The sequence below is a fragment of the Pimephales promelas genome, chromosome 15, assembly GCF_988280905.1.
Source record: "Pimephales promelas chromosome 15, fPimPro1.hap1.1, whole genome shotgun sequence".
Lineage (NCBI taxonomy): Eukaryota > Metazoa > Chordata > Actinopteri > Cypriniformes > Leuciscidae > Pimephales > Pimephales promelas.
Window position 1 is genome coordinate 29,286,868 of NC_142783.1, and position 18,929 is coordinate 29,305,796.

General features: G+C 36.8%; 2 protein-coding genes across 4 annotated transcripts in view; both read left to right on the forward strand.

Moving 5' to 3' along the window:
* plekhh1 (pleckstrin homology, MyTH4 and FERM domain containing H1) overlaps positions 1-2,440 on the forward strand; it is a 65,745-nt gene extending 63,305 nt beyond the window's left edge. For both annotated transcript variants that reach the window (XM_039667365.2, XM_039667370.2), the window contains exon 30: positions 99-2,440. In XM_039667365.2, coding sequence (XP_039523299.2) covers positions 99-281 — 183 coding nt within the window. In that variant the 3' untranslated portion in view covers positions 282-2,440. The remainder of the gene's footprint in view (positions 1-98) is intronic.
* Positions 2,441-4,155: 1,715 nt separating this feature from the next.
* Positions 4,156-18,929, forward strand: part of slc25a21 (solute carrier family 25 member 21) — a 95,354-nt gene continuing 80,580 nt past the window's right edge. Inside the window, exons 1-2 of one of the 2 annotated variants that reach the window (XM_089120510.1) lie at positions 4,156-4,500; positions 4,700-4,781. In XM_089120510.1, the coding sequence (XP_088976636.1) occupies positions 4,715-4,781 (67 nt within the window). In that variant the 5' untranslated portion in view covers positions 4,156-4,500; positions 4,700-4,714. The remainder of the gene's footprint in view (positions 4,501-4,699; positions 4,782-18,929) is intronic. The other variant, XM_039667355.2, reaches the window with a different exon arrangement.

Genomic DNA, 18,929 nt, shown 5'->3' on the forward strand with positions numbered 1-18,929 from the left:
TTAAATATAGAAATATCTATCTACTAAAAAGTTTGCTCTTCTGATTCTGCTGGTTCATTGTGTTTCTCTCTCTCTCTCTCTCTCTTTCAATGCTGTAGATCCTGGAACTGACTCTCCTCATGGCTAGTTATATTAACTACTGGACCTCCAGCTTACCAGGGGCCGGTAACCAGACTCAAGGCTCAGTGATGGGGCCTCAAGGAGACCGGAAGCTCTGGGACATCGACAGCCGACACTTCCCCTCAATGACATACACAACCAAAGGCCCCACTCTCCTTTAAAACCTCAGTCTCCAGGTGTCTGGACACATCGCATGGTCCGCATACACAAACAAAAACACATTTTGGGAAACTTTAGATGATTACATTTGGGATACAGTTCAAACTTTTTGTGTTTGAAGGTTCAAACGATAAACTGGAAGAAAAAAGTTATTTATTGTGCGAAACGGTCAACTACTTGCACACTGTTCGTAGTCCAAATACAAAAAATAAACACATCACAAAGTGGGTTTTCGTAGTAACCCACCCTGAGAAGATCACCCACCGAGTCGGAGTAGATCCAAGAGTATTTTATTCTTGAGTGCAAAAAGATTGGCTCTCATTTATAAGGAATTAAAGCTTTTAAACTGGACGTCCAGTTAAAGACATGGTTTGACTTTTTCACTTGCGCGTAACATGATTTTGTTTCATCTATGTCTTTGTTTGAATTTTGTATTGTTTAGTTAGTTTTATGTTTATGTTTGTTCAGGACATTTCCCACTGTTTAACGGTACATTAATTAATGGTACCATTAGTCATATACAGTTTGTACCATCAAGTTTAAACAGTGAATACTTCATCAGGATGTGTAGAAACAGATCATCTCTATTATTAGCACATATGTGGAAACTAGCTAAACCAGTATAGAAAGGACAGTCTTATGTGGTACAAAACTCAAGAGTGGTACTGTTAGTGTGTCTAATGGTGGTGTAACAGGGTTGATGAGTTCCTTTCACTTATCCAAACAGGAAGTGACATCATCAGCATCTCATCAGCAAGTTACAGAGTCTGGGCTAAAAGTTTTAGTTTATGCTCTCATATTGCGTGCCATGCACTACCAAACATAATGCTTCATCTGAGCCAATGTGTTTTCATCAGTGACAAGTTTCATGCAATACAGTAGTTGCAAAAGGCACACACATATTTCATATTTACTTATACTAGCCACAGTCTTGCCTTTTGTAAAGAGAAAAAAATCGATGCACACCACACACATTTCACAACATTACGTTAATATGTGCAGGATCATGTATTTTCGTGAAGTTTGTAGCTTGAGAATGATCATAAATAATTATATTATGATATCCAGTGCTGGGTGGATTACTAACCAATTTGTATTTCATTTCTGACTCCAAACATTACATTACACATTTAAGGTAATACAATCTGACTACTTTTTGATCACATTGATTTAAATAGGATAATATTGCACCATATTGATATTAAAATACAAAGAGAAAGAAAATATATTCCATTCTTCGTTATGAACATCTTTAAAATTACATAACGTCAGGGTTTCCCAAACGGGTTTGTGAAGGAACTGCAGGGGGCTTGTGAGTTTATTGAAAAGATAATAATTAAATAAATCATAAAATGTCAAATTAAAATAAAAAATCTAATAATAAACATGTGTTAAAAAGTCCTTTCAAATACATAGCAGAATGGTTAAATGACTTTCGGAGTGATAATTCAAATAATAAATGTTTAGTCTGCTTGAATATTTTAAAATGTAATCTAATTACAAGTACTTAATCTGGATTACATGATCAGATTCCAAAAATTATGTGGTTAGTTACTACCCAGCACTGATGATATCATTATGACATGTGACATTTTTTTTATATGCAGATTTGAAAAAAATATGAAATCGTAGCAGTTACGACAAAGTGGAAAAACATTGCATGCTTTCAACCATAGAAAATTCTTTCAATTTCTTTTTTCCACCATAAATCATAAAACTTAACCACAAATATAAGTGTTATCTACATTGTAAAAGAGAAAAATGCAAAGAATTATCAAGAGTGTTTCAGAAATTAATAATTGAAGACACACTGTACCCATAATATGGCAGATTCTGAAAGATTTGAGGGTGTGGGTTTTGAAAAAGCTGTAATAATGATATGACTTGAATTATTCTTTGAATCAAACCACTTTCTCTGAATTTTGAATATTTATTTTGTCATTTAAAAAAAAAATCATTTTTGGTCTAACCAACTTGTTTTCTTTAGTCAGACTTGTCTAGAAACGTTAGTGTTCCAAGCAGCCAATCGGAGATAACGTCACTTTTGTCATTGTTAAGATTCGAGGCGGAAAATGTGGCAGTACAGTCATTCAGAAGTGATGCTGTGAGAGCTTTAGATTTTATATGCATAGAGATTGTTACAAATAAAAAGTTAATTGTGCCGCTGTTTCCTTTTGATTTTTAACTCTTGCACTCGATTTGTGGACTGAATTATATAACCCTTATGTACAGTATGACTATTATGTTGAGTTCTTCTTTTTCGCTTACAGTATGTGAAAAACATGTCTCCATTCAACTATAATTTATCAAGAAAACCTTTTCGTTTAGGCTAAAGGCTTTCTGTTTGTCCGTAGCAATCACGGTAAAGCCTCGGACGAATTTACAGAACAGTTTGTTTAGATTTACTTGTTGTTATATTGCAGAAAACACTGATTCATAACTGCAGATTTGCTGGCCACCGTGTAGGTTTATAGACCGGGTGGGGTTTCTCTGCTCTCACACTCCAGGCAGGTCAAAGTGCTAATGGCATTTCCCTGCCAATAGGCTGCTATAAATTCACATTTGAAAATTAAACGGGGAAAAAATGTGTATGTGCTAAGCTAATACGGTAATATGCTTATTATTGAGCCACGCTCTCTCTAAGCGAGTTGTAACGTTGAATTAGGGAAAGCGTGCTTTTCATTGTTGCCTTTTGCAGGATGGGAAAAAAAAATCTGTGGCTCACTACATGGTTTGGAGGAACCCCAGACTTTCTCAAGGATGTATTTTTATATTTCTCTTCACATTTTAAATGACAGCTTTTAGTTTATGAGACATCGAGTAAACTATTTTAAGCTCCGGGTTCTGCTGTAAAACTCAAACAAAATAGGTACAGTGACATATCTGAATGTCATCTGATGTCATTTATTATTCACTTGAATTTCTTTATTTTGTTACAACTATGCAATAACTTGAAAAGTATGAAAAGTACTGTGTGTAGCTACATTTATATATTATTCATAAATAAAAACTTTGTATATCTTACATTTAAATAATTTACATGGCAACTGTTAAAAAATCCCATAATGCACCATGCTAGTTTCAGAGCTTATTTTTATGACTTTATAATGTGGAAAACACTAAGCTTATAATAAACAATAAGCTGTTGTATTAGATTGAAGGAAAAAAAAAGTATATACGTGCTTGTCCCAACAATTCTAGACAAAGTAGAATTTATCTACATTAATAAATAAACATTTGTAAGTGGTATTTCAATTCATTATTCTGACTTTAATATGTGAAAGATATTTTGCACGAAGATTAATATGTTTAGTTGCAACTATAACTAACCTAAAATCCCTAAAATAAGAGACTAAATACTCTTATAAATATTTATAAAACACTTTACCTGTTTCACAGACAAGGCTTGAGCCTAGTCCCAGACTAAAATGCATGTTTGAGCTGTTTTAACTAAAAGCTAGGCTATCTGAAATATATTGTGGCCATTGTTTTGTCTCAAGATGCACACCACTAATGATTTTTTTTTTCTTTTTCTCGAAGGCACGTTAATAAAAGCTATAGTAAATGTCATGATTGAACTATAAGGCCTGGCTTAATCTAAACCCTGTCTGTGAAACTGGGCCTTTAAGTCACAATGTATTAAAATTAATGAATGGCATTACATGCAATATTAGTTAGAAATTATGTTTAAAAAGCAAGCCAAACATTTCACAAAAAAGTGGATTGTTTTAAGTGATAAAACATTAAATATAGCCTACTTTGAACTTTTGGACGAAAGTGAAACGTGATGAACTACACCTGATTACTCTAGTCGGACACCTGCGTGGAACTGACTTTATCTAGGCCTATAAAATCGCCTTGTCTGAAAACGTTAGGCCATTTCTGATAAAAGCTTTAGCAACACCTGTTTGCAGATGGGAATCGATTAGGTTTTAATAAAACAGTGACATTCGACGTGTTTAAATGTAAAATACTGTAAATAAGCAATTGTAGCCTACCATATTATTATTTCTATTAGATAATTCGTTTGCACTCGCTTTCTGCCAGTGGCCCCAGTGAGTTAAAATTAAACTGCATTGCCCAAGTGCGCGCTCGCTCACACACCGACTCCCTCATTTCAGCTCGCGCGCCTTGACGCCGCGTGTCAGAAGTTGAACAGCGCTGCATCTCCGTAACGCGAGGAACTGCAATAAACAACCTTTCCTGAAATCCCAAACTAAAGTAAGGTTTAAACACACACGTGTAGTCCGCAGCACTATATCATGCGGCTTATGACCACATCAACGTACTAACTAATTCCTCTAGGCCTTTTCAATTTAATTACGCATTGCATTTCACTGAAACTGTTATTAATGATAAAATAACAAATAGGTTTAAAATGCGGCAGCACTGATATAACATTTTTTCCTTCTCAACGTAGGCCCGGAATCAGAAAATGACAACTAAAAAGCAAAGTTTATTGAGAGAGGCGTCTCATCAGATCATTGCGGGTGGATCAGCAGGTAAGACTCCCTTAAACTCTCTATTATTTCACACAATCCGCAACTTTGTTTACCAACTCGTTCAGTCTCGCGCGCGGCTCGTGCACATTCATCACCAGTTAGGCTAGCAGACACTTTATAACGCCATGAGGTGCGTGTTAAAGACTTTTCGTCAGGTGTTTTGTAGTAGAATAAATCTGTTTTGTGTGTTTAAATGTGTTTGGATAGTAATTTTCAAGTTGACTAACGGACGAGTGCTCTAACCGGATGTCTGTGTCTGGAGATGTACGCGGGATACACGCGCACTTCAGTTGGTTCCGTTTACAAATCGTTCCCTCAGTTTAAGACGCTTTTTCTTCACGATTTGTTTGTGTAATAATAACCTATTTAGTTTATTATTGGTAAAAGTAAAATGTTTCTTTAGCTCATCCTTATTGTGCTTACTTGGTTTAAATGCCATATGTAGGCTATATTCATTTACATCACATTACATTTAGTCATTTAGCAGACGCTTTTATCCAAAGCGACTTACATCTGAATAAGAGTCTTATACATTCTATAAGAATATGAGTGATATGTTCTTTTATTTTATCAAGAAATGTCTGGGGTTTTTTGTAAGTTCAACAGCCATCAACGACCAAATGAACCTTCCGTACACAGAACACCAATTGTTTTATTAATTGTTTTATGTTGCTAACACACATAGCAGACAGAATTGAAGTCTGCACATTCGTGAAAAGCAATAATGCCAACTACTTTGTAAAAGGCTTCTTTATGCATTTTGAGTTGGTCAAAATGTATTGGCAGAGAAATAGGAAAATCTACTTGTTGGGTTGCTTTAATAAGAAAGTGTGCCATTACAGAAATTAAGTTTGTGTTCATCAAAATATCGATGTCATGAGGCTAAAATAATCTCAATTGTGGAATAAATTTACTCAGGAATCAAGCAGACTGCAAAATGGAGCTTATATTATATTGCTTTTAGTATAATCTACCAGGCTATTTTAGCAGTGACAGTGAAGGATTTAAGAAAATTAATGAATAACAACTTCCCCTTTTCATTTGATGAGCTTTGCATCATATTTAGCACAAAAAAGGTTTCTTTCTTTCTTTCTTTCTTTCTTTCTTTCTTTCTTTCTTTCGTTCTTTCTTTCTTTCTTTCTTTCTTTCTTTCTTTCTTTCTTTCTTTCTTTCTTTCTTTCTTTCTTTCTTTCTCTTTCTTTCTTTCTTTCACAGTGGTAGAATAACCCAGTGTTATTAGCTCGCACCTCCTGCACTTGTCATATTCCCTCCAGCTCCCTGTTAACGAGGCTGGGGAGCGAGAAAAGTTAATTTGTGTGTGACCTGGTCACAGGGCTTGGATTGGGTCTGTGCTTGGCTTCTTTCAGGCTTGGACTGACTCTCCAAAATTGCTTTTTTTTCCCCCTTAAGGACACAAGAGTTAATGTCACTGCAGTGCGTTTTATATATCCTACCAGGACTCATTTTACAGCCTTTCCATCCAAGCATATATGGAGAAATTGGGGCATGTGTTAAAGTCTGAAATTGGGGAGAGTTAGGCTCTATCTAATAATAACCAAGTAATCCTGATGTCAAGTTTTTTTTAATCTACCACAAGGGGGAAGCATTGTACTCGGCATTGATTGTAGTCTCAGAGCATTTTTCAACTTTTGGTTGTTTTTCATGGTTTATAGTAATGTGACTATCATTCTGTGACAGTCCATCTGTTGTAAATTCATTACATTTAAAAATACACAAAAGCACGTGAGAGAAGGTCATTATGCGACAGAATTACTTGAAAATGTATTCACATTTTAAATATCCTCTCCATCCTTTAAGTATTGTCTCTTTAATGAATCAAGTAATTAATCAATCAAATCTGTGTTGTACTTAATCAGGTTTGTTTCTTGCAGTATATGACAGTATATTTATAAGTACACTAATATTTACTGACTTGCCTTTTATTTAGGAAATATTCCATCTATATGGAAACATTAGCTGACAATACACAGTGCAATCCAGCTTTAATTGTGAAAAATGGGCCTGTATTAGTTTAGCCGGATATTGCGATCTTTGCATTTGCTCAATTATATAAAAAATTCTCTTTCATAAGTGCTCTTAATGGGAACTTATTTTCCTTTCATCATATATCTTAGTATTAACCAGAAGGTCCGGAAGAGCGGTCAGATGTTACCTTAAGTGTTTTTGGTATTGATTTCCTCTCCCTGCCCCTGTTATGCAGAGTAATTTGGTAAGATTTACACAAAAATGTTTTAGTTATGATTAGTTTCTGTGTAAACGTATCCGCCGACTCCAAATGGAGTGTGACGGGAAAAGACAGACAGCCTAAGTATAATTGAACTCAGTCCACAGCAGACCCTCACTTAAAACACACTCAGACCTCTACAGTTTTAACTGGTGGTGCATAAGTGTGAAATAAAGTCTGAGGATCAGACGAATAAATCCATGTAGCCTCAATCGAGAAGAAGAAAGGACTACAACAAGATCAAATAAATTCAGGTAGGCCTAATTAAAAGGAGGACCCTGCATGGGAAAAACGACTGTTTCCTCTCCGGCCCACGACTGGCCACTACAATCAGAGCTGAATTAGCCCTAATATTTATTTCCAGAAACAATTGTACATGCCTCAGCAAGGCAATGATTGGACATGTTGTGGACAGATGTTTAGATGAGCTCATGTTTGAATGTTGATTTTGGAGGGTTCTTCTAGTCTCTAAATCGCCGCCTTCTGTCGTTTTAAGACTTTTGCCTTTTTGTCACTGGACAGTGAATTCTGTGAACGAGCTACAGTGTATAATCAGAGTTGTAATGATATTTGTCTAATTATGCAGAAAGTTTGACTGCATTTGTAGTTCGCTCCTCGATGTGTAGAAAACCGTTTTTGAAATGGGGCAAAAACGCAATTAAACCATAATAAACATTACAAAAACAAACAGAGGAGATTTATTGACTGCTACGACTAATTACCACTAGAGGAAATGTGCAGGATCATAATGTCACAAGAAATCAGTTGACTGCAACCAGGCATGAAGTATGGTAACATATGCAGCAAGGAGCTTAGAGTCTCCAAACAGATCATATACCTCCCACATGTACCTGAAGTAGATTGGAGCAAACCCCACAAATGTGCGCAATATGCGTTTGTTTACACCATGGATTACCCTCTACTGGTGATAAAACATCACTCCCTCTAAGTCTGACCCATACGCCTGCGAGAACTACTGTGTCGAACTACTGTTTGCGTGAGCCGTATGTGGGTTGTCGCGGTTGTGTCAGCTGTTTGTCAGAGAGAACGGATGGAGTTTAGTCTGCCGGGGTAATGTACGAGCCAGCCAGGGGTTGTCGACGTTATCTTAATGGTATGATTTATGGAGGTCGCACGCTGAACGAGCAGAGGATCCGCGACAGATGGGGACGTGCGTGGGAGATGTTTCTGTAGACGCGCGCACACACACACACTCTCATCCATCATGCATTTTGTGTGGCTGTAAGCAATGAGGATAATTGCGGTGTTATGGTAAGAGTAGCGTGATTATGATTGTTCGACATGGGAGGCTGTGTCTGGGCTATAGCGCTCGTGCTCATTTTCCGGGGGAAATTGTTCAAATGAGGCCTTAGGAGCGAAGTGAAAAGACTGAAAGGAACTGGCTGGCTACAATAAACACAATACGTTCTATCGCCCGATAACGATGGTGATCTAATCAGTGATGTTTTGATAAAACATAGGCCTACTCTTAGTGTTTGAGTGTGCCATTGGCATTTGGAATGCCTTTAAATGTTCTGAAATGATTTTTCTATGAAGAAATCTTGGCAGTGGGTAAACGCATGCCTTTAAAGTCTTTTTACTTGTTCCTGGTAAAGAAAAATGTTTTCTTGCGTATTCTTTTTATTAAACGTTAACTACTTCTGGCTCGGAAGTTGCTTTCGAAACTACTATTAATCAGTAGTGAATAAAGCTATTAAGGCAGTGTTTACGATTAATGTTGTAGATAATGCAGCCTTTCTAAAAGATTGGCCTTATAGTTAATGAAGTAATTGGATGCCTGTTAATGTAATAAAAGTTTACAGCAATAATTGCAAATAATGATAGCAACTAAAAAGGAGTGTTTCCATTGGGATACATCAAGATGCTCTCAAGGGTGAACTTGACCTTCACCCTTCGTCTGTGGTCAAAAAAAATCATCAACAGTGTTTGAGGAGGGGAATGGTTTTCCACAATCCAATGCAAACTTATATTCAATCAATTTAGGCTACGTACAGTAACGCACACTTTTCTCAATGTAGTCTAACATTTTTCATCAAATTTGCTGTCACTTGAAAATATGTCATATTGCGTAAGGAAAATAGGTTGCGAAAACATTATCATTTTGCACTCAAATAACCAAAAAAAAACAGGTGGTCTGACATAACATGAAAACATATGAGTCAAGGGAGGGGGGAAAAAAAGTCTGAGATGTCAGAGATTTCCAAAGGAATGAATATATTAGAACATGCAGCCATTGGCCGGACACACTGTATTACATACAGTACCGTAATACAGCACATGGCAGCAATAACATAGCTGGAAAGGAAACTGGCTAACAAGCTATGCTTAATTGAGCACTTAGTCTAAGTAGTCAAGGGCCATAGTTTGAATGACCCTGTAGGAAAATGAAACTGCACGGTAGATGATACAACGTGTGTGCATGCGTTTGCGTGTAAGCATTCACTTTTTCTTGGACCGCTGTCCAGTTGGCTGTTGTTCGACCTTGTAATTAGCACAGAATGCTGATATGTCTTTTGGCTGGAGAAGAGCTTTTGATGGAGTGATCACAACATTGCATTGATCGTAAAGTCTTGTATGAAACGTATTCCCATAAAGGCTAAAAATAATCTTCTAAGGAGCTCTCCTTAAATTCACTTTAAATTTGTAATTGTTTCTCAGTTCACCATGCTGTAATTTGCAGTGACTTAACTGTGGTGGAAAACTCGTGTTTTGCTCCGTTTGAGAAACAAATCATTGTCCCGTTTCAGCTTTATATTGTCTGGAAACGTCGGGCGAATCTCTGCCCAGAGTTACAGTTCTGTTGTCGGCCTAGTTTGTCATTTGAAGGAGAACCAAACATGTCAGAATTTTTGGTCATGTACAAATGTCATAGATTAAACAAAGTCAAAAAGTAATGTATACATCTTAACTGAAGCTAATTTGGGAAGCTAAATTGTAGAGAATTACAAACCCAGTCTTTTTATATAGTAGAAATGTATGACTTATAGGTACTGTCAAAAACAACAACAGCCAAAAAAAAAAAAAAAGATTTAAGAAAAGTTTTCTTGATTGTTGGTGTTTGTGACTTTTTAGGTTCTTTGCGCTTGTGTACAGTGGCTAAATATTAATGTCAATGAATTACATTACAAATATAATTCATTTTAAAGATGCTATTATAATGTATTATTTACACTACTATATAAAAGTTTGGGGTCAATATAATTTTTTATTTATTTTTAAAGAACATAGGCTAATAGTTGTATTCATTTCTGGAAGCATTAAATTGTAAAAAAAATAAATAAATAAATAAATAATAATCGAGACATTTATAAATTATTTCTGTTATTTTAAACATTCTTCATCATAGAATCCTGAAAAAATGTATCACAGTTTCCACAAAAAATATTAGATAGTACAGCTGGTTTCAGCATTGATATTAATAAGAAATGTTTTTTGGCCACCAATTCAGAATGATTTCTGAAGGATCATGTGACAATGAAGACTAGAATAATACTTTTGATACATTTGATTAAAATAGTTATTTTACATTGCATTTCTTTTATCAAAAATACAGTTAACATAAATACAGAGAAAAATATTATCTTAGTCAGCATAAGACACTTCTGATTAAAAATCTGATGTAATTTGATGCAAATGCCGCTTGCTTAATGTAGCCCTCAAAACGTATTCACTTAAGCCCTTAATCCTGTAATTGTGGACAAATGTGGACACAGAGGACTCAGGTGTGATCCTAATTTTTTATTTATTATAAATGTTATATCACTGTCTTCGATAAAGTTTTGTCTATCCATTTATGGTGTTTGTTTTTATTTTGGGGGTATTTTTGAATTTATTTAGTTCAAAAAATACCATATTTTCTATGTAAATTATGCTTATTTTTATGTTTTGTTTTGTTTTTGTTTGTTTTTAACTACATTAAAATATCATTCCAATAAGTTCTTAGAGCTAAAACCTATATATGAAGTGACTTTGCTATCACCTGATGTCTTATTTTGGCTTATTTTAGAATGCTTTAAATTACAGTTTTTCCCATTCATTTCTATGGGTGCCCATTTTTGACCCAAATACAAGATTAAGGAGGGTTTTTTTTCACCCACTTAACATTGTAGAATTGATTTGAGTGTTCAAGAGGCAAACTTTGGAAAAGTAGCCAAGTCTTGTACCGCTCAGATCAAGGAAAGTATTTTTTAAAAATAAATCAAAACTATTTTGCCCACATTTTAGAGTTAATGTAATGCAATGACATTACACTTTAAGAACGGCGTATAAGTGTCCAAAATGTCCAAATCGTTTGGGGGAGCCGATATAAAAATGAAATCCTGTGGACGTGTGTTTGAGCGTTAATGTTGTTCTTTGTTTCTAGAGAGTCAGAGCACAGGTCTTCAGCAGGGATATGGTCTCTTCACTCTTCAGCTGGGTTAACCGACTCAAGATGAGCGCTGTATGGGCAAGTGCTCAAATCATAATGTGATTTGTTGTGCTTGGGAGCCAATTTGAGTCTTTTTTCGGGAGAGATCCCTACCCGGTCGCCGCTTGTGCGCTTGGCGAGGAGAGAAGCTCAAATTTATAGACACTTCTGATTATGGCTGATCTTGAGTTGTAAAAGGATGACATTGCCTAGGAGGGGGACGTTGGCAAAGGAAGCCGTACAATTTGATAATGAGAACCAAAGCTTAGGAGAAAGGCTTGTTTTGAATTTGTTTACACATTTATTATCCTTTCAAAAGGAGCGCTTCATCCAATAAAATCAGGACAGACACAGATGTCACAATCAAGAGGCAATAAGAAGGGATGGGGGGAGAAATGAAGCGGTTTCCATTATTATGTTTGAAATAAGGGCAATTATACAATGGAATAAAGATATAAAGAATGATGTTGGGTCATGGAAAAGTGCCCTAGTCTTGAATTCCTGTTTTCTCATGTTACAAAGTGGCACTGGGTGGGCAATGGCAGGGAAGAAGGAGGGGATTATTGCGCAATTTTGATGCTCACTGGTTTATAAATTAGTTCTGAATGATTGACAAGATCTTAATCCAATAGGGGATTTGGCCTGAGAATCTGTTTAAGGCCGAATCATAAAAAAGAAAAATGAAAAACAGTGTTGTTTCAGATTGATCTGATGTGTGATTATATCCTCACTTTGATTGGGGTAATTTTTTTCCAGTCTGTCTGTGAAAAAGGCTGCATCATATACCCGAATAACATGTCCACTAACCATTTTTGGTCAGCCTCTAAATTTTAAGCTGTCATAATGTTGCAATAATCACTTCACTCTTCTGGTTCGTCTCCCCCCGTTTTCTGTCATTATGGAACTGTTGTAGTCAGCTGTCTTGCTTGCAGTTGCCAAACTCTGTGATAGGTGGCAGTAAAGAGCTATTTTGAAGTTTCATTTCCAGCCTTTATAAATCTTTCACCAAGTGATGATGTTCAATGTTAAGGTTCAAGCTGAAAATATAAAGCTTTTTATAGTCATAGAGAAGATTTATTCAGTTATAATTATGTAGGAGAATCGTATGGAACGAATGATAGTAAACCCTTTAATCTAGAAGCTGTTTGCATTGTGTACAACTGAGGAAAAACCCACATATAGGTTATTTTTGCTTCCAATGCAATGGACTGATTTTCTCTAGCGCTGTTATGGATTTTCCGTCACCTCACAAAAATGAAGCACGACTTCCTGTTTCGTTTCTCCTCTCTCTCCTGCTGTGATTCCTACGATGGTTTTAGCCTCATCGGTAATGAGTCTCAGGACTTCAAAGTCCCTCTGGACTTCAAATGACGTGATCAAATAGTGCTGATTTAATTTCCCACAAAAGCAATGGCTTCTAGCCAGTGGCTTAGCTCACATTCCAAGAACTCTCCAATCTGTCATTTGCCCATCACTGTCTAACGCTCGGGCAACTCCACGGCAGGTGGCACTGCTCATCCTGACCGCGGCCTGACGTAGTTGGCCAACTCATTCTATTCCAGGCGCTGAAGTCCTGAGAACATGTTCGTACCAATGTCAAGACGCTGGATGTTTGATGGAGAAATGAATGAGCTCAGAAGGGAAAAGGCATCTCCATCCTCGAGCGGTGTCTCGTACAGAATGAGACGTGCATGCAGAAGTCAGTGGTGCAGAGAGAAGACCACACATTCTGAGGGATCCTAGGGGCTCTCTGCTCGTTTTGAAGTGCAGTATGGTGGAAAGGTTAAGCTATCAGTCTGCCGACTGTGGCAGCAGCCTCTGATGAGAGATGACAGATGCTTTCTCCAGATAAAACCGTCCGGAAGGACACAACGACTGCTTTGTCGTATCCGCAGATGAGACTAAGAGGGTTGTGGATTAGAATCATATATGCATATGAAAAATCAATCTACAGTAATTGTGCACTTTTTGTTGTTATTGTTGTGTTTCATATCATGGCCATTTATTAGTAGATACAGTGGACACATCACACTTAAATTTGTCAATCCTATAACAAAATGTCAAACCATGTTGAGTGCATGTCACTAAAAGGTATATATATATATATATATATATATATATATATATATATATATATATCATATAATATATGCAAGTCTCAAACCTTTTAGTGTGAAATGTTTTTTTGTAAAATGTAAAATGTTTTTTTTTTAAATATGTTCACAAAACTGCTTCACTGCTTTTTAAAAAATATTTGTATATGTTATATATATATATAACATATACAAATATTTTTGAAAAAGCAGTGAAGCAGTTTTGTGAACATATTTAAAAAAAACATTTTACATGATTTTTATTTATTTAATTCAGAATATAATTTCTTCATTATTGTTATTAAGACACTTGCATGACCCTGACAACCCCCCAAAAACAATATTATTTTAATTTAGAAATTAAAAAGGTCATAATTGAAAGGATGCAGTTACGTTATGTTTTTATTGTATTTTTGTTATATGATTTGGTGTGTACATATACTCACCTAAAGGATTAGGAACACCATAATAGTGTTTAACCCCCTTTCACCTTTAGAACTGCCTTAATTCTACATGGCATTGATTCAACAAGGTGCTGAAAGCATTCTTTAGAAATGTTGGCCCATATTAGTAGGATAGCATCTTGCAGTTGATGGAGATTTGTGGGATGCACATCCAGGGCACGAAGCTCCCATTCCACCACATCCCAAAGATGCTCTATTGGGTTGAGATCTGGTGACTGTGGGGGCCATTTTAGTACAGTGAACTCATTGTTATGTTCAAGAAAAAATTTGAAATGATTCAAGCTTTTTGAATTATTTTCAAAAAGCTTTGTGCATTATCCTGCTGGAAGTAGTCATCAGAGGATGGGTGCATGGTAGCCATAAAGTGATGGACATGGTCATAAACAATGCTCAGGTAGGCCGTGGCATTTAAACGATGCCCAATTGGCACTAAGGGGCCTAAAGTGTGCCAAGAATACATCCCCCACACCATTACACCACCACCACCAGCCTGCACAGTGGTAACAAGGCATGATGGATCCATGTTCTCATTCTGTTTACGCCAAATACTGACTCTACCATCTGAATGTCTCAACAGAAATCGAGACTCATCAGACTAGGCGACATTTTTCCAGTCTTCAACTGTCCAATTTTGGTGAGCTCTTGCAAATTGTACTGTAGCTTCTTTTTCCGATTTGTAGTGGAGTGGAGATGAGTGGTACCCGGTGGGGTCTTCTGCTGTTGTAGCCCATCCGCCTCAATGTTGTGCGTGTTGTGGCTTCACAAATGCTTTGCTGATACCTCGGTTGTAACGAGTGGTTATTTCAGTCAAAGTTGCTCTTCTAATAACTTGAATCAGTCGGCCCATTCTCCTCTGACCTCTAGCATCAACAGGATGTTTTTCCCTTTTCACACCCTTATTTGTAAACCCTAGAAATGGTTGTGCGTGAAAATCCCAGTAACTGAGCAGATTCTGAAATAGTCAGACCGGCCCGTCTGGCACCAACAACCATGCCACGCTTAAAATTGCTTAAATCAACTTTCTTTCCCATTCTGACATTCAGTCTGGAGTTCAGGAGATTGTCTTGACCAGGACCACACCCCTAAATGCATTGAAGCAACTGCCATGTGATTGGTTGATTAGATAATTGCATTAATGAGAAATTGAACAGGTGTTCCATTGTTTAGGTGAGAGTGATATATATATATATATATATATATATATATCAAGATAAAAATGCAAAATCAGTTATCAGTTCATTGACCCCAAGGTGTAAAAAATGTATTGAAATTAAACTGTATTTAATTAGACTAAAATGATACATTTAAAATGTCTATTTTCAGTTTTATTCTTTTTTCTACCTAATTGCAAGAGCAGTATATTGTACATAAGTGTGTAATGCTCATAATCTGATGACTCAGCAGGTGTGTGTTAGTATGAGGGTAGAAGCAGAGCTGATGAGATGGGAGATATATCTCCTCTGTAAGCACTTGTTTCTTCCCAGGAGCCCATTGCCGCCCATGTAGAAAGGAATCTAGAATGGCTCTGGTGTCAGGCTCTGTCATGCATGGCCAGGCTCTGGGGTGCTTTTGAAAACGGCCCTTTCCGCCTCAGTCGGCTGAATAGATGGAGCCCAAGGGGCACTTTTTCCACAGCCACCAATTTATCAGCTCATATCCAGACCGATATGGCCTGTCATTGCCTGCGCTTTCCCTGTTTGTCCCTCTCAATGTTTATAAATGGCAGTGAGTGAATGGCAATGCCTGGCGTAGAGGAAATGTCTCACTGTGATTATGTGCAGGTCGCTGCCGTTTTTGTGGGTCTGTTTGTGTTTTGATTGCTTAGGGAAATGTTTTGTTTGGTAATTTTTTTTCCAACCCACCCGTGCACTCTCAGATTTAATTACATTTATGATATGTACTTGTGAGTATCCTGAAAGAAACGGGCACATTATGCACACTACTAACACTAATAGTTATGAAAAATATATAATGAAATTCACAGTAACATTATGGCTTTAATTTAAAATTTTTCCCCCCAAAATGGCTGGTCAGAGGGCTACAATAATTGTCCCGGGGGCAATTAGGTAGAATGGCTGCGGGAGCTGCAAAGTCATTTTGTAAGCCAAACATCCTGGTGCTGGGCTGCAGAATCCAGTCAGCTTGCGGGAAGCTGTTTTTGGGGAAGTGGATCTGGGTTTGTTTTCTTTCTCAGAGAACTCTGCCAGATGAGCAGCACCTGAATTTCAGCACCATTCTTTTCTCCTTCATCTTCTTGTGACCTATAAATAATGGGAAAACCATGTCTATGATGAAATAAAATAACATTAAACACATTGTTCTGGCTTTAAAACCAGATTGAATGGGCCACATTTGAAGCCTTTTTAGTGCAACAGGTTCCTGAAGAAAAAATCCCATTCATTTTCTACTAATTTAATTTATAATAAAAATTGTTGATTGATGCTTCAGTATATGTAATTCCACAGTAGACAGTGGTTTACCTTTTGTCTTTTTCTCTGATTTTTTAAATACTGGATAAAAAAAAATGAACGGATATAAATAGTTCCACAACCAAGACCACTGAAAAAGTGGACAGATGCTGTTACACTCAATCCACCTTATATAATATTATGATGTGATGAATGTGAGATGGACTGAGACACTTAACTCTGCATTTAAAATGTTTTAAAATTAACATTTTCAGAATCTGGTGATAAACATTGAATTCTATATTAATGCAAACATGTGATTTCTACATGTGAATTATTATTATTATTAGATTAAATTAAATCGGTCCATCACACATTTATATTTATTCCTTTTTTTACTCATAACATTACCAGTAAAATGTACCAGAAATATGTAAATATTAAATAATAATTATTATTATATTACAAAAAACGAATCTATTGCTTAAATGTGTCACTGTACCTATACACATCATCCCCCGCATGTGTATGCTATTATGTCATGTTGTCATGCTAGCTTTGTTTCATCGCTCAGCAAATAGATTTTTTATTTATTATTTATTTACTTGTTCACAAAGTTTAAAAAAAAAAAAAACAGTAATGTTACCATGGCTGACATTATGTAAATGCCTGAACTGTGGTAAAATGCAGTTATTGTTTCATTACAGGGTTTCTCAAATCCAGCCATTCCCAGCAGAGTTTAGCTCCATCCCTAATCAAACACACATGAAGCTAATAATCAGGGTCTTCAGAGTTGCTAGAAAAATTGCAGGTTGGTGAGTTTGATCAGGTTTTGAGCTAAACTCTGCAGGACAGTGGCCCACTAGGGCTGGATTTGAGGAAACCCCCTTTATTTGCTATGATGTTGAGTAAATGTAGTGGAAAATGTGACAAATGCATTCAATGCTAAAAATCTCCAGAAAACAATGCAGAAAGCATGACCTGGTCAGACAGAAAGCAGGCACAAATGTGTAAATTTGTTGTATCTCAGCGCTCTGTTAGGTCACACACCTGATATAAAGCGGGCCAGCTTTAGCAGTCTGAATAAGTCTATGCTTTATAAACCAGAAGCTGAGCAGCTCATAAGTGATATCCATCATCACAAGGGGCAGCCGACAGACCTGTCTTTGAAAATGGAAAAAAATGAGAAACTGTGGTGGTGTGGGAAAAAAATGAGTGTAATGTACATTTTTGCATGTGGGTAAATTAAGTGTCATTCTGCCTGAGGCACTGAGCTGCCTAAATGGAAGACACAGTCCATTTATTAGTCATGCTAGAGGACCATATTATTTTCCTTAACTCTTCACTTAAATACTAAAATATGAGAAAAGGCTTATAATTGCCTTCACAAATGAACGAAAATTAGTTTATGCCCAGATCCAGGAATTGCTAATGAAAAAAACAGCAAATGACATCATTCTAGTGTTGTCTGAGAATTAACTTGTTTAGAATAACCCATCTCTGTCACTTTGGCAAGGAATCTCACGTTTGCATAAAACGGCAATTTTTCCTACTTGAAGTTGTGTGTTTAATGTGGAATAAAGGTACTTTCAGAAGGGCATGAAAAATGAACAGCGCTCTGTCATTTTGTTTGGTTCTCTTGGATTTTTGTTTAGTTTGCTTACATTTGGGGGAGGAGCAAAGGCATATTTGTCACTCTTGAGTTAGCACAGTCTCTTTTGGCCGAGACGAGTGAGGTTTCCCATTGCTCCCCTAAAAACAACATGGCACTCCTGCCAAGCTTCCTAGTTAATTAGCGAAGCATTTCACACGCTGCATAACATCAAAAAGGAAATGGAAAAGTGACAAATTTGGAGAGCTTGGCAGGGTGTGAGAGTAAGGCTGAGCTTGGGAGCTTGAGGTTTCCCAAGCGGTTCTGTTACCTGAACAGGTTCTACACTGTTCGGTTCTTTTGCTCATTATATTCAGAACGTATCAGAGGCATTTGTTTCCATCAGAAATATTTTCCCCTGAAGTCATCATTAGCCTTAATTAGTTTAGTTTTATTTACGAGCTCTTCCCCAAACTGACTGTGAAAGCTAAGAGAAGAACTAAAGGAATGTGTCAAATTGAAGTTTAGTGTACCCACGGAGTGAAGTCTGTGCGGAAAGATACTGTAAGTTGAAATATTTTTGTGCCGAGCAGGATGAGGCCGAGGGCAGTGAGAGAATGGCGCGAGGTCGGTGGCGTGATTGATAATGAGCAACACGTGCTCGACACCGGTCTCGTATGATACTCTCACTTGAGGAGCGGAAGCATAAAAGGAGGAGCTACAAGCTATGAGAGAGGTCAGGTCGTCCGCGAGGGACTGCTGCCTTTACTTTCATTTTGTATTTGTTTTATTTATTTATTCAAATCTGTTTGCCGGTTTCCACCTCCTCCTTCCCATAACATCGAACCTTGCTACAATTTTGTTTTTAGATTTCTTTTCAGCAATACTTAGATTGGATTGCTTTTTATGTTAAATTAA